The 16,086-nt window shown below is 45.3% G+C and overlaps 2 protein-coding genes across 2 annotated transcripts; both read left to right on the top strand.

Annotated features, from left to right (window-relative positions):
* The first annotated feature begins 2,313 nt into the window (after positions 1-2,313).
* LOC142765353 (uncharacterized) lies at positions 2,314-5,019 on the top strand. The gene is made up of 3 exons (XM_075866146.1): positions 2,314-2,449; positions 4,272-4,676; positions 4,832-5,019. The coding sequence occupies exons 1-3, from the start codon at positions 2,314-2,316 to the stop codon at positions 5,017-5,019; spliced, it is 729 nt and encodes a 242-aa protein (XP_075722261.1).
* A 6-nt stretch (positions 5,020-5,025) lies between these two features.
* Positions 5,026-5,613, top strand: LOC142765350 (uncharacterized). The gene has a single exon (XM_075866135.1). The coding sequence runs from the start codon at positions 5,026-5,028 to the stop codon at positions 5,611-5,613; it is 588 nt and encodes a 195-aa protein (XP_075722250.1).
* The last annotated feature ends 10,473 nt before the right edge of the window (positions 5,614-16,086 follow it).

Below are 16,086 nucleotides of genomic sequence, written 5' to 3'. Positions count from 1 at the left end.
ACAAGCACACGCCACTGTTTAGGGGCATAATAACGCTCTACCGTGAACGTATGCTAATCAACCCACTTAGGCGGTTGGCTAGGTGAATCGAGCCAAGTTACAAATTGTATCGCCCGCGAACGTAAACAAAATGCTGGTTTGCATCAAATGGCACTGCAGGCTTCGTTCAATCAACAACGTAGCAAGCGCCGTGTGCGTCTTCCTCACTACATTGCACATATGAAAAAATCGATCACCATGCACATGCATGTTGCCGCAGTTGTCTCAAATTAGCTCCAGTAAGGCCGCGCCGATGCGCCATGGCTCTGCTGGCGTTAGCGTTGTCAAAGCGAATCGGCAACCGCACTCGCAAAGGCGCGTAAGGTTGCCGTTTCACGACGCCTCGTTCGAGTGCAACAACACACATTTGCACTGAGTGGCATGCTTGGTCTACATAAAAAAGTGGCAAATTTCACAAGCCTTGACATAACGATGTACAGAGCGTGAAAGGCCAGGCCAGTAGAAGCGGCGGCGTACACGGTCATATGTGCGAGACACCAAGGTGACCCGCGGTTGGCGCGTCATGGAGCTCACGTAGAACTGTGAAACGCAGGTGCTTTGGTATTACCAGAAGTAGGTCGCGAACATTGGGTGTTAAATTACGCCGATATAAGGTGTGGTCCATTGAGGTAAACATGCGAACAGAAGCCTCTTGCGGTGAAGATTCTAGCTGTTGTATTAGGCGGCTGATATCCGGATCGTGACGCTGCTCGTCCCCGAGATGAAGCAGCTGGGAAATGGAAACTACGCAGCCCACAGAATCAGTGCTCGTACGATCGCAGTCTGCCACAGGGTAGCGTGACGGACAATCCACATCTTTGTGCAGTTTTCCTGATTTATACACTACGGTGTAAGAATACTCCTGGAGGCGGAGTGCCATCAGGCGAGACGACCTGTGGGATCTTTTAGGGTGGCGAGTCAGCAGAGAGTGTGGTGGTCGGTGAGACCTATAAATAGTCGGCCGTATAAGTAAGGGCGAAATTTCGCGACTGCCCACACCAGCGCTAAGCATTCGCGCTCTCTGATGGAATAATTACGCTCCGAGGTGGACAGCAGCCTACTGGCATAAGCTATCACGCGATGCTGCCCACGTTGTCGCTGAGCCAACACAGCGCCTATTCCGTAACCGCTGGCATCGGTGCGCACTTCGGTCGGTGCCGTAGGGTCGAAGTGAGCTAGCACAGGAGAAGAGTGAGCAAAGTGGTCAGGTCGGAAAAATCTGCTGCTTGCGAGGGACCCCAGGTAAACGTCTCACTTGGTTTGAGTAAATCTGTTAGTGGCCGAGCGATTTCCGAAAGTTCTTGATGAACCGGCAGAGCCCCAAAAAAGCTGCGGACATCTTTGGCTGTTTTTGGCACAGGAAAGTCCTTCACAGCTTAAACTTTTTCTGGGTCAGGCTGTACGCCGTGAGCGTCAACAATATGTCCAAGTATTGTAATGCGACGGCGACCAAACCGGCACTCTTATGAATTCAGCTGAAGGCCGGCGAGACGGAATACATCAAGAAATTTCGACAGCCTCTCAAGGTGCGCTTCAAACGTGGGAGCAAACACAATCACGTCATCCAGATAACAAAGACACGTAGACCACTTGAATCCATGGAGCAGGGAGTCTGTGGCGACGCAAAGCGGTGCTTCTGTGTGCGGTGCACAGAGCGCATGCGCCCGCACAAGAAAGTTATCTTCGAGAGGAAGGGTGATAATAAAAGTCAGTTGTTGTTTGGGACGCGAGTTGTTCACTTGCGCAGCTATGCCGAGCGACGCGTCTCAACATTGGTGACCCGGACTCGGAATACAGGCACAGCGACCGGAGTGTCGAACCAGCCGCAATATGGATTCAACGTTCACGACCGACGCCCCTCCGACAGTCTCGTCAGTCGACAGTAAGCTGCCCCCTTTTCGGACTGCGGACCCCGCACTTTGGTTCATACAAGTAGAATCTCAGTTCGCAGTCAGACGAATCACCGCAGACCTTACGAAATACCCCTACGTAGTCAGCAGTCTGCCGTCTGCCATAGCCAGTGAAATCAGGGATCTGTTGGTCGCACCAACTGTCGAAAACGCATATGCAACGCTAAAAGAAACCCTCATTCGCCGAGTTACGCCCTCCGAACCACAACGACTGCAGCAATTGCTTCGCGGCACGGTACTCGGCGACCGTACTCCTAGTCAGCTTTTGCGGCACATGCAACAGTTGCTTGGCGGAACATCAAACACGATAAATGGAGTATTGCTCCGAGAACTCTTTTTGCAAAAGTTGCCTTCAGGCGTCCGCATGGTCATCGCGGCCTCAGAGCACAAGGATTTAACCGCAGCCGCCGAACTGGCTGACAAACTGGTAGCAATGACACCGCCCACACCCATGGCTGCCGTGCAAGCGCAACAGCCTCTAAACGAACTTCAAGAGATGCGTGAGGAGATTGCTCGACTTGCCGAAACAATATCAGCTTTGCACGCTAGCAGGAGGGCGCAAACGATAACCGAGCCTAACACGCCGCTATCGCAAGAGCGGGACGAGCATATCTGCTGGTATCATCGGAGGTTCGGAAGTAGTGCGCGTAAATGTGTCCCACCATGCGCGCACTCGGGAAACAGCCGCGGCAGGCACTGAGGGCGACCAGTGCTACTACGTTGCCTCCAAGTCGTCCCTCAGTATTTTTTATTACCGACCGCAACAATGGAGTACGTTTCTTAGTGGACACAGGCGCCGAGGTGAGCATTATACCGGCGTCACAAGCTGAAAGAAAGAAACCTAGTACATCCCCCTTGCAAGCTGTCAATAACACGGTGATAACAACATATGGCCATCGTTCACTGTCGCTGAACTTCGGTTTCGGCAGAACGCTTAGCTGGGTGTTCATAGCTGCTGATGTCAAATTTGCCATACTAGACGCAGACTTTCTCCAGTTCTTCAGTCTGTTGGTCGACGTCCGCAACAAACGGCTTCAAGATCCCGTTTCTCAGGGAGCGGTACAAGGCACGCCGTGTTGGCACCCCCCTATCAGCCCGGCCTTGCTTAGTCTGGCTGGAGAAGCGTACTTCACCGCAATACTACAAGGGTTCCCAGAGCTGACACGACAGCCACAGGCATTTCCAGAAGTAAAGCACGGCGTGCTGCATCATATCGAAACCACAGGCCCACCGGTCTATGCGCGACCACGGCGCCTGTCACCCGAGAAGCTGCGGTTGGCTCGACAGGCGTTTGCCCACATGATGGAACTCGGGATAGTACGTTATTCATCCAGCCCATATGCGTCACCTCTCCACATGGTCCCAAAATCAACAGACGGTGATTGGCGCCGTTGCGGGGACTATCGAGTGCTGAACGGGGTAACCGTGCCAGACCGTTACCCAGTCCCGCACATTCATGACATGACCTCCTTGCTGCATGGTGCTACCATTTTCTCTAAAATAGATCTAGTGCGAGCATATCATCAGATACCCGTAGCACCGGAGGATATCCTTAAGACCGCAATAACAACGCCCTTAGGAATGTTCGAGCTCCTACGCATGCCTTTCGGCATACGCAACGCCGGCCAAACTTTTCAACGGTTTATGGATGGCGTTGTTCGTGGCCTCGACTTTTGCTTCAGGAGTGCTAGCAGCACTCCTGAAGAGCACGAGCGGCATCTGCGCTACGTACTTCAGCGACTGACAGAAAAAGGCATCGTTATCAATACGGCAAAGTGCGTGTGTGGGTACCGACACTATCATTTTTGGGCCACAGCATTTCAAGTGCCGGAGTACAGCCCCAGAAGGACAAGGTGCAAGCAGTACGGCAGTTTCCACAGCCGAAAAACCTCCGCCAGCTTCGAGAGTTCCTGGGACTCGTGAATTTCTACCGTAGGTTTATCCCGAAATGCGCCAACAGCCTTCACCCTCTCCACAGCCTACTTGCAGCAACTGGATCAAAGGCAACTGCCATTCAGTGGAACGACCAATCCACACAAGCATTCCGGATGATAAAGGAAGCTCTCGCAAATGCTACCATGCTCACGCACCCGCAGCTGGGTGTTCCTCAGTGTGTCATGGTGGACGCCTCCAATGCAGCGATCGGAGCCGTGTCGCAGCAGAGGGTGAGCGGAGTGTGGCGACAAATTTCCTTCTTCTACAGAAAACTGAGCCCGTCCGAATGAAGGTACAGCACCTTCGGTAGGGAACTCCTGGCCATATACGCTGCTATCTGGCATTTCCGACATTATGTGGAAGGACAAGAATTTTTTGTGCTCACAGATCACAAGCCACTCACCTACGCATTGCGCGCGAACTCCGATTCTGGTGCGTACGTGGCACGGGAGCTCCGCCAAATGTCGTACATCGCAGAATTCACGACAGATATACGCCATGTTAGTGGCACGGATAATGCTGCTGCTGACGCTCTTTCGCGTGGTCCAGTAAATGCCATCAGCCTGCCGAGTGGCGTGGACTTCACCACACTTACGACGGCTCAACGCAGTGATGGAGAGTTCAAGCGTCTACTGACGTCTTCAACCAGCGCCTTGAAGCTGCAATGGTTGGCAGAACCCACAGGATCCATATGCTGCGACATGTCTACAGGCAAGGCCCGACCGTTCGTCCTCTCGAACACAGCCTGGCGCATCCCGGGATTCGAGCCACGCAACGGCTATGCACAGCGAGGTTCGTGTGGCCAGAAATAAACCGGGATGTCCAATACTGGACACGAGAGTGCATCGCATGCCAGCGCTCCAAAGTTCAGCGACATACTGTGACCCCCTTGGGATCCTTCCCCCTGCCGGACTGTCGATTTGCCCATGTGCATGTTGACATTGTAGGACCACTGCCGTTGTGCCAGGGGCAAAGCTACTTGCTAACCTACATCGATCGCTTCACGCGATGGCCGGAGGCCGTGCCCATTCCAGACATGACTGCTGATACAGTCGCCCGCGCATTTATCTTCCACTGGGTGGCCCGCTTCGGAGTGCCGGCAACCGTGACTACGGATCGTGGAACACAGTTTTAGTCCGCCATGTTCGCAAGCGTCACCCGGCTCTTGGGTACTCACCGCATGAGAACAACTTCCTACCATCTGATAAGCAACGGTATAGTGGAAAGGTTCCATCGCCAGCTGAAGACGAGCCTGACGGCTATTGCGAGTCACAGTTGGGTAGAGGCACTGCCGTTTGTTCTGTTGGGCGTTAGGACGGCTCTGAAAGCAGATATTGGATGCTGCTCCGCTGAACTGGTGTACGGAACAACGCTTCGCCTCCCAGGAGAGTTTTTCACTACCAGTAAGGACGAAAACGTGTACGCGAACGCGGACAACGCCGTGCGACTGCGAGACATCAGGAGCAAGCTACGCGCTGTTCCTCCGCGGCCGCCCGCAGCCCGGCCAGTCTGCGTGGACCGGGAACTCTCCTCCTGCTCTCACGTGTTTGTGAGGCACGACGACGTACAGCCTCTACTCCGGCCCCCGTACGACGGGCCTTTCAAGGTGCTGCGACGGGCAGACAAGCACATTACAATCGACAGAGGTGGTCGTCACAACGTGGTTTCTTTAGACCGCGTAAAATCAGTACACGTGGACTCCGACAGCAAAGCACCTGCACCACCTTGAGCTCCATCTTCGCAGGCAACCCCGGCAGACCACGTAGCGCAGCCCCAACAAGTCCTCAAACGGTTTACGCGGAGTGAACGGTGTACGAGACCCCGGGGCGCATGAACTTATGAACCGCAGTGCGTCGTCCGAGTGCGGCCATTGTGCGCGCACTCACTAGGGGCGGAGTACTGTGGCGACGCAAAGCGGTGCTTCTGTGTGCGGTGCAGAGAGCGCATGCGCCCGCACGAGAAAGTCATCTTCGAGAGGAAGGGTGATAATAAAAGTCAGTTGTTGTTTGGGACGCGAGTTGTTCACTTGCGCAGCTCTGCCGAGCGACGCGTCTCATCATTCATTCAAAGGTGGCGGGGGCTTCACATAAGCTGAAAGGCATGACTTTGAATTGGTAGAGGCCATCGGGTGTTACAAAAATTGCTTCTCTCGGTCCACGGGGTCCACGGAAATCTGCCAATCACCAGAACGAAGATCGATGGAAGAAAAGTAGGCGGCACCATGGAGGCAATCAAGGGCGTCGTCAATGCGGGGCAGAGGATATGCGTCTTTCTTGGTGATGTTGTTAAGGTGGCGATAGTCCACACAAAATCGCCATGATCCGTTCTTCTTTTTAACTAATACTACCGGGGATGCCCAGGGACTGGAGGATGGTTCAATAATGTCCTTCGCTAGCATCTTTTTCACCTCCTTCGGAATTATGCTCCACTCAAAAGCAGACACTCTGTAAGGACGGCGGTGAACAGGGTTGGCATCACCTGTGTGTATGCGATGCTGGACAAAGGACGTCTGCCCAAAAGGTCGGTCTCCAAAATCGAAAATATCCTGGTAGGCGTCGAGAAGATGTTGTAGGGCTTCAACTTGCGGAGGCGGAAGATCAGTGACGATCATGTCTACAATTTGACGGCTGCCCGAATGCGTTGCGAGTGATGTGGGCTGCGGTAAACAAGTGTGTCTAAGGCAAGCACTTCAATTTGTGAATCGAGCAACGGACACAGGTGGGCCGCAGAAATGCCTTGTGGAAGCACATTATTCATGTAGCCGAAATTTACAAGAGGTAGACAGGTTTTGTTATCTGTGATGCTGAGCACCGAATAGGGCACTGCAACATTGTGCGGAAGGAGTACGTCGGTGAGAGGCGTAGCGTAATAGTCACCGTCGGGCACAGCTGGTGAGCACAGAAAATCGACGTACGTCACAGTTTTGGAGGGCAGGCGAACAAAGTCACTGCTTTGTAATCGGCATGTAGGTTGGTACGGGGCGGCACTGATGTTTGGCGCCCCGTAACAGTTGTCACTACGCAGCCGCAACGCAGCTCACCGACAACGTCCACTTCTTCGCTATCAGTCTGAGGCATCTTTCTTGGGTATGCCCCACTATGCCCTCTTTCAGTCAGACAAAATCCCGTAACAATATTTATACATAAATATATATAAGTAAATATATATATATATATATATATATATATATATATATATATGCACGCACAGACAAAGGTTGAAGAGGTGCAGATGTTTACAAAACTAATTGTTTGCATTCGCGCAACAATGTCAACGAGAACATGCGTATCTGCAAAACCAGAAGCTCATATGAAGCACTGATGGTGGCCCTGAACACACTGCTACATAAATCAACTTCAGCGCATGACAGCTTACCACGATTGACGTTAGCTCGACGTGACGGCTGTATCAAAGGAGTACATATGCGATGTCTATAATATTGGATACGCAGTACTGCAACCACTATTGACGTTACACGAAGATTAGCGTCTATTTGAAAAGTAGTTCCGAGACCTGGCGTAGCTCTGTGGTAGAATGCTTGACTGCCATGCAGAATAGTTTGGCTCGATTCCTGATGGGACCCTGAAGTTCATTATTTGCATTCGTCGGGAAGTCATCCTTGCATATGTCAGGCTTTTCTTAAGACTGACATTTATTCTATGCATTACTTGGGTTGACGCTACCGATGTAGGGTATCACTTAACGCTTACGCGTTAAAATTGACCATGTGTGTTCTCGTCATTCCTTGGTAGATACAAAGTGTAAATCGCCTGTGGCACATACCCACATACGAGTGGCACATACCCGCCCGTGTGTGTGTGCCACAGTCTGACGGGAAGTGTTTGACGACGTACGCAACGGGATCGTACATTATTCATCTCTTAAACAGCGCGTCATATTCATCAAACCACCTTACCCTCCCAAGGTAATTTTGGTTCATGCCAAATTAAGCGGATGATGACGCGAGCCCCCAAACGTAAGCAGCTAGATAGATAGATAGATAGATAGATAGATAGATAGATAGATAGATAGATAGATAGATAGATAGATAGATAGATAGATAGATAGATAGATAGATAGATAGATACGCTCCAAGTCACTGAAGTTCACTAGGAAACGCTTCGCATTTAAAAAGAAACAGCAGGCCTGCGCAGAAGGCGGAGCACAGTCACAGTTAAAGCTATAAGAGCGGCCTTTCAAGCCTTTTCGAAACACTCAATCGGTAACTACTGCAAGCACACTTGCTTGATACCCACTAGGGCATTATTATTAAAACTTTTTGGCTAGTAGGCCGGCCTTCGCTATGCTATTATTCTTAATTCCTCCAAGAAGCGTGGTATCAGCCAAACACTTGGAAGGAATTTCGCACCCATGGTTCGTGCAGGGCCTCATGACAATGAGGAATGATGGCTCAAGTAGGTCTGCGTCACAAATAATAGGCGAACAAGAACAAGTTTTTGTAATGATTTGGAGCATTTGACAACCCATTCATTACGCAGTTTGCATTAGGAGACGAATGGTTGCTATTTCGCTGTTTTAAAACACTTTATAAATCGTATTACCACGATTGCTTTTCCGACATCAAGCCTGCCTGAGACATGTTTGCTAACATGTCCGAAGCAACAGTGAGACTCAGCGGTAGAATACTAGGCGGGCCCCTAGCGGATCCGGGTTCGAGTTCCACTGGGTCATTGGTACTTGATTTTTTTCGATTTCATGCGATGTGTTTACGGACATCGGCGGCGGCGGAAGCACAGGAAAACTTCACGTGACCCGAGTTTTGATCTCATAACAGCTTTCGCTGGAAAATTCGCCAGACCACAGTGGCAGAACATTGCATAATAACGCAGGTAAACCCCAGACCACTGTGGCAGAGCTCCAACAAAGTTTCGATGAGAGAAAGCGAGGCCATAAAAAGACATTTCCAAGATATGCAATGCAGGGACATCATCCAACTGTATAAGAGTCCGTGGTCGTCACCTGTGGTGTTAGTGAAGAAGAAAGACGGAACCCTACGTTTCTGAGTGGATTACCGCCGCCTCAACGAAATCACAAAAAAAGATGTTTATCATCTCTCATGGATAACTGCACTTTAGATCGACTCCACCACACGAAGTATTTTTCCTCGATCGAAGTTAAGGAGAGAGACCGAGGAAAAAACATCGTTTAAGATATCAGGCGGCCTTCTGGAGTTGAAGAATCGGAATCAGAATCAAAATCAGAAACTAATTTCAGAAAGAGGTCCAATCGTCAAAACAAAAGGAGGTCGAAGAGTGAAAGACTGAAACTGGACCTCCGACAGTAATGAATACAGAAAAATATTTGAACTAGCTAACAACAGTACAAAAATAGGCAAGAAATACAACACAAGCTGAAAGAGTGACAAATTTAAAAAATAACAGGAGAAAGCAGGAACGAAAAAAAGGTAAAGACAAAAGCAGAATAAATAAAAGATAAGAATAATTTATTTCTCATAAATTTAGACAAAAAAACAAAACTAATCAACACAATAAATAAAGGTAATGCAGTACTTTTCAATTTTTACGAAACTAAAAAAAGAATAGATATAAAATGAAGGTAATTAAGCACTTCTATACAGTTTTGAAAGAATGCAATAAAAAAAGCAATAAAAATACAAAATGAACCGAAAACAAATGTCACATCTATTTCAAAATGACTAATGAAAATGCGATGCTTTTACTTATGTTGTGAAATGATGTGAATAGGATGGAGAGTAATAGAAGTGGCAAAAACTACCCGGATTATGAAAGTGACGAGAGGAAGGTCTTCAGTTATTTTTTTAATATGCCAAGCGATAGCAATGTTGTGATCACAGGAGATATAGTATTCCAGAAAGGAATTCCATTAAAGTAAATTGTTTGTTTGCCAAAATTACTGTAAGCTTTTGCTAAAATAAATTCAGATTATGTGCAAACTTTGTCAAGTTAGTATTCGCTACACTTTAAAAACATTTACACCCTAAAAAGTGTAAAACGGGTGGGCGCATTAAAAGCACCCATGTGAACACCCTTTTCAAACAATTTTTTTTATATTTAAGGTGTGTGTGACAAAAACATCCTCATACACACCATTTACACTGTTATATTTGGGGTGTTATGAAAAAGCATACAACATATTGATTGATATATGGGGTTTAACGTCCCAAAACCACCATATGATTATGAGAGACGCTGTAGTGAAGGACTCCGGATATTTCGACCACCTGGGGTTCTTTACCGTGCACCCAAATCTGAGCACACGCACCTACAATGCTACAAGTGCACGACATTTTTGGGCAGTCTTGCTTACCCTACTGAAACGTTCCGTAAGATGCGGAGACCTCAAGTACGGAATTATTGGAATATGGAAGACGTATGATGCGGACTCCGCATAAGACGTATGATGCGGACTCCGCATCTTATGGAAGGACGTATTATGCGGAAATTACTGAAATGAGTGCATGTTACGTCTGAATCCAGTGCAAGGCAATATAATGTGTAAATTGAATAGACGTCCACATCTTGAGTACATGCAATATTGTGTACAAATCACAATGCTTCTTAAATGTGCATGATGAGGGATTGAATCATCGGCATCTTTCTAATTGTCGTGATGCGGAATCAAAATTACCTTTTAAATAAAATACATTACAAAACTACTAAATTAACATGCTAGTGATCATAAATAGTGGTTACATTGCAACACATTGATGCAGTGTTCTATGCAAGACTTAAAGAACTTATAAAGTTAATATTATCAATAGAGAAGCATTACTATACACATCAGCCCTGCTACAATCAATATAGTTTTTTATTTGTCTGTATGCTCCAGCTGTGAATAGTGACATTGCAGTGTTGATCATACACAAATGAAGTGACTGCACCGTAATTTCACGAGCTCCACCTAAGCCACAGGATGGTGGCACAAAACACAATGTAACAGCAATTTTAGAACGAAATGTTTAATATAAATAATGATCATAGCACTGTGAAAGTGTGGCGCTGTGTTTATCTCATGAATGCCTTGTGGAGATCGGCGAAATGCTGCTTGAGGCTCCAGCACCACTGTAAATTTCGAAGGTCACTGCCATAGAACTTATGTGTCCTTCATAGGCACCTGGAAATGAAAATAATTGGCACAAATAATGTCAGAGACACATGTTAGCACAATAGTTCACATGCACAAGAAATATAACACACAGAATGAAACTGAAAATGTAAGGCACACAATCCTTCATGTTATGCATATGTGAATAATTGTAGGAATGAGTGTATAAATTAGTTCTGCCACATAAAAAACAGCATGCTTATCACAGTGAAAATAACTAGGTTCTCACGATTTTCAATGCTAGAGATAATCGATTAATATGTCCTTATGAAATTATGATTTAAATGCTTCCTGCACAGTAAAACTTTAGGAACTGCAAGTGAAAGCTCTCAATGTACATTTAATAGTGTGTGCATGTACATCTGCTGCCTTTATACTATACAGTTTGTGCACAAAATTGGCATCTTGAACAATTTTGAGAGTTAAACCTATGCAAATTATGAAGGTTAAAATCACCATGAAAGCAAGCAGGACCAGGCAGGTGCCATTAAAAATCTGTGCAAGCCAGATAACTATAACCGAACTGCACACATATATGGGAGCAAGAGTAACAGAAATTCGGCTGCTGACCCGCATGTCGCGGTATCAAACCCCGGCTTCATTTCCGATGGAGGCAGAAATGCTGTAGGCACGTGTGCTCAGATTTGGGTGTACGTTAAAAAACCCCAAGTGGTCGAAGTTTCCAGTGCCCTCCACTACGGCGTCTCTCATAATCATATAGTGGTTTTCGGGCGTGAAACCCCATATATAAATCAAGAATAACAGAAAGAAACTGCCAACAGAAAAGTTGGGTGCATGTGCTATCTGTAAGTGCTTACACCTTACTACATACAGCATGCTCATTCCATTTTGAATACCAATATTGAAAATAACTGCTCTATTAGGAATGTAAAAGGTAAGCTAGAACTGAACGACTCTACAAAAAGGGATTCTATTATGACATCACGTTTTCTTATAAGAATACTGACTAAGACTCTCAAATATCATTATGCAAGAAAAAAAATCTTCAAAAGAACAATCAAGTTTGAAGTCATAATTTTTAATATTGCTACTATGACTATAACCAAAAAATCAACCTCAACATGGCTAATGTTAGTTTTTAAGGCCTATGTTCACTAGAAAATGAACTATACCACAAAAAGCACAGCGTTCAGGCAAAGCACCACACAAAAAAAGAAAGCAGGCCTCTTTGTTGTTACCTACAATGCCTTTAAAATGGTATTTTTACCTCTACTTTCCGCTTTTTATCTGAGTAACTGGTGTGAAACAAGTTAGCTGAAAATGCACTGTGCCTCCAAAACCTGTTGGTTGAATCTGAATTTTTAAAAAATGGTGAAGCTTGCACTAAATTAGGCTCCACAAGCCTTGGAACAGCGAGACTACATGACTCTTAGGACTACTTTGGTTACTTGTGTTTTGTTTCTGGGCCTAAGAATAAAGACAAGGGCTTAACTGAATTGCTGCTAACAAACAAATGCTTTCAAAATTGCCCGAGCGTCAAAGGATGCTCAGCCATTGTTGTCTACTGGGCAATTCTACACCAAACATACAAACCATACTGCCTGGCGACCATCACAGATGTATAGTTTAAAAAATGATGGTAATTTACTCTTCTGAAAATAGTTATTTGCAGAAATTTTTTGAAGAGAAAAAAGTAGTGGTCACGTGGGTACCTTCAGAATTTCGCAGAATGTCGTGCGGGTGTTATTTGTGAGAAAAATTTCAAAGTACCGCTTTTTCTTGCCATATCCAATTTGATCTACATATTAAGTAAAGGTGCTTCTTAAAGTATTTGAAGCCGAGTAACACTAGTGCAATTTTTCCGCTCATAGGCTTTGAAGAATTCAGCCAAACTGTTTATCGTTTGCATTTCTTGTATGGCAATACTGCATTTTGTATGAATATTTGAGCCACAAATACTCACTGCACAGAAGTTATATTTCACGAAAAAAAATAATGTTAGGTCCAGATTACAAATATCACTATATAATCGTTTTTGTCCGCATTGAGATGCAATTTGAGCTGTGTGTTTGTCTAATTGAAAATTACTTTTATGTGTAAGTTGAAAGCAAATAAACAGTTCTTGTTACATGGCAAGTGGCATCATTACAATTTTTGTTTAAATGAGGAAAATGATTTTTGAAGTCTCCTATTGAGGGCCATGGGGAACTTCGGAAGGGAAGCTGTCGTATATCAAATGCAGAAAACAGCCATCATAAGAAAACTTCAAAAATTCATTTCTACTATAAAAAAAAGTGTAATCATATAACTTGCCATATAAAGAGAACTGCTTCCTTGCTTTTGATGTGGCGAAAATATTGCACTAATATTACTGAGCTTCATGCTTTACACACAATCACCTTTACTTAATACCTAGACCGAATTTGGTGTAGAAGAGGCAGTGTTTTTGAAACACTTTTTACTTTTTACAAACAACACCCAGACGACATCCTGGAAAGTCCAGAAGGCACCAACGTGGCCTAATATTTTGTTCTCTGCGATATACTTCATCATTTTGCTGTCTTCATAAAAATACACTAAACTAGCACAATATTTTTTTTCCAAAACACATTTAGGACGGTTGGCAAAATGGCTGGGATGTTTGATGCGTAATTGCCTCACTGCCAGCATTTATTCTTCCGAAGCTCAAGCTATCACCTCTTTGTTACTGCCTCCCTCACATACAATGCCTGCATAGGAAAGAAAAAGAAAGGCAGGTCCGACAAAGTTCACAAGGCAAGATATTTTCATGTTGGATAAATTCATTACCATAAACAGCAGCAAAATAACATTCATTTTGAGTGGTCCAAGACACAAGCTATATACCAGCATACTAAGAGCCAAGCAGAAACTTTTCATTTAACATGTGTGGTGATAGACAGGAAGCACTTATAGCAAGACTGATCAGTCTGTAATTAACTGAATGAAGTACAATGCACTGTTCAATCCAACACCACATAGGCATCTTTGCTATAGCAAAGCCATGTGTCATTGATTCATGCACTAGATGGGACAATTCAAATGTAACAAAAAAGGTGAAAAAAGAAAACCAGGAAAAAAAAGAAGAAAAGGGGGGATGCAAAGTAGCAGTGTAGCACTACTTTTACTTTGCATTCCCCTTTTCTTTCTTCTTTTTTCTTCTTTTCTATCATTTATCTTTTTTTTGCTTCCCTTACCCCCAACCTCCGACAGGAGAATACTTTGTATCAGCGCAACCTAACTTGAAAAGAAGCAAGGGCTGCACTCTTCTGCATTATAGGTTTTTTTTTACAGACAAACATTTCCAACAGGCACCAAAAGATGATGTCATTACTGACCCCATTTAAACTAACACGCCAAGGATGACAAGGTGACTTCTAAAAAATAGGTCCTCCTATCGCAACATCGGCCAGCCTGTCCGAAGCACTTCTACTGTTCAGCCTGATTACCCCACTAGGTGTTTCCATCTGTCGACTCACATCTTCAATTTGGATAACACTAAGACGATCTTACATTGATGAATACGCATGAAAGTTTAGTGATGTATCATGTATCAGATTAAGCAACTCTGTTAAAAAATTATTGATAGCTTGCTTCCAGGCTTTTTATACTGTTGCCTGAAACTTCGTAATGTCTTCTATGCACATGAACCAGATTGACAACGTAATGCACAACACGCTTAAGAATACTGCGAGGAACATGATAACGACAAAACGACAAGCCACCCAAATTTTTCGCTGTACATGTTTATAAATTGTTCATGTACCCCAAACGAGGTGCTTATGATACAAGCCGAAAAAACCTACAAGTAGGGCCTCGGAGCCCTCTGGAAGTAGACGTGTTGCATTTTTTCTGTGGGGGGCTTTACACCCATAAGTAAGGAACAAAACTCCTGTATAATGAAGAATGTTGGCAGCTATCAGTTATGGAAAAACCTAATGCAGCTAATCTTCCCCGACACATCTGTACATTTAGAGAGGTGACGTAGCTTCTGTGATTGTGGCAGTAACTCCAACAGGACCAGTGCGAAAATTGGCACTACTTGGCTATACAAATGTCCAAACATGCCTGCCCGACTCCCTCTAGCCATCCCAGCTGAATCTGACATATGATTTCTTAACTGCTGGCTGGACAAAAACAAAACCACTGAAGCACTCACAATACACAGCGTGAAGTTCCTATGGAGTGGTCAACTTCGTCTTCTGTGATGAAAGAGCAGCCCAGTGTACTGATAAGGTACTCCTTTCAATGGTTTTCAAAGCCACACAGTGACCTTGCTGTTCCTGTCGAAGAGAGCTTCGGGAGCTTGGAGGGTTCTTGCCCTTTTCTGGGGGCTGCTGCCGCTTCTCGTTTTCTGCTCAAGGTCAACCTGCACAAAGTTGTAGGCGAGGCTTTAAGAATTGTATATAATGATATACAAATTTTTGCTGAACACACATTTCCTCGTGGCATACTGAGGATTTTCTTATAAAACTTAAGGCCTCGCATATGCAAACATTTACAATCCATCCGAAGATGCACTCGACTCTAAAGGAGCAAGTTTGTTATGTAGTGTATATAAAGAAAGGTCATTCAGCACAACCACAACTACAGTTGCACACGAAAACGACCTTTTACACGATCCTGTTTATTTACATGGTCCATTTTATTTTATTTACATGGTCCATTTTACACGGTCCTTTTTTACACGATCTGGTCTGCATGAACTCTTGATTTGGGCACCATATAGGTTGAAAGACACGCACAGAGTTTGGGACAAACCTAGTTTCCCGTGGAGCATCTTCTTGCACTATAACAACACATCTCAATCTAGTTAGTTGGTCAGAACGAGGTGAAAACAGCTCGCACTTGAAAAGCACGGGCAGAAGGAATGACGCCTGCAACCTGTGCTCCCTGTACATTCTCGTTGAGGGTGCAGTTTTCACCTTATCCTTATGCAATTTCGCATTTATAACATTGTTTGCTGCATAATCTTTGTGGCACTAAAGTGTGTGATACCGTCATGTGTATCCCATGTAATTTTTAAAATAGAATACAAGATAGCTTGATTCAAAAATATACAAGATAGCCTGATTCAAAAATAACAAAGTGCATCCAGCGCCATGTCCTGTAGCCA

Source organism: Rhipicephalus microplus, chromosome 1 (assembly GCF_043290135.1).
Source record: "Rhipicephalus microplus isolate Deutch F79 chromosome 1, USDA_Rmic, whole genome shotgun sequence".
In the NCBI taxonomy this organism is placed as follows: Eukaryota; Metazoa; Arthropoda; class Arachnida; order Ixodida; family Ixodidae; genus Rhipicephalus; species Rhipicephalus microplus.
This window is presented reverse-complemented; position numbering and strand designations above follow the sequence as displayed.

Coding starts and splice junctions, on each gene's coding strand:
- LOC142765353 (XM_075866146.1), top strand. CDS start 2,314: ATGGTCATCGCGGCCTCAGAGCACAAGGATTTAACCGCAGCCGCCGAA. Junction 2,450..4,271: donor AAACGAACTTCAAGAGATGC/GTGAGGAGATTG, acceptor TTGTGCTCACAG/ATCACAAGCCACTCACCTAC. Junction 4,677..4,831: donor CAACGGCTATGCACAGCGAG/GTTCGTGTGGCC, acceptor TTGACATTGTAG/GACCACTGCCGTTGTGCCAG.
- LOC142765350 (XM_075866135.1), top strand. CDS start 5,026: ATGTTCGCAAGCGTCACCCGGCTCTTGGGTACTCACCGCATGAGAACA.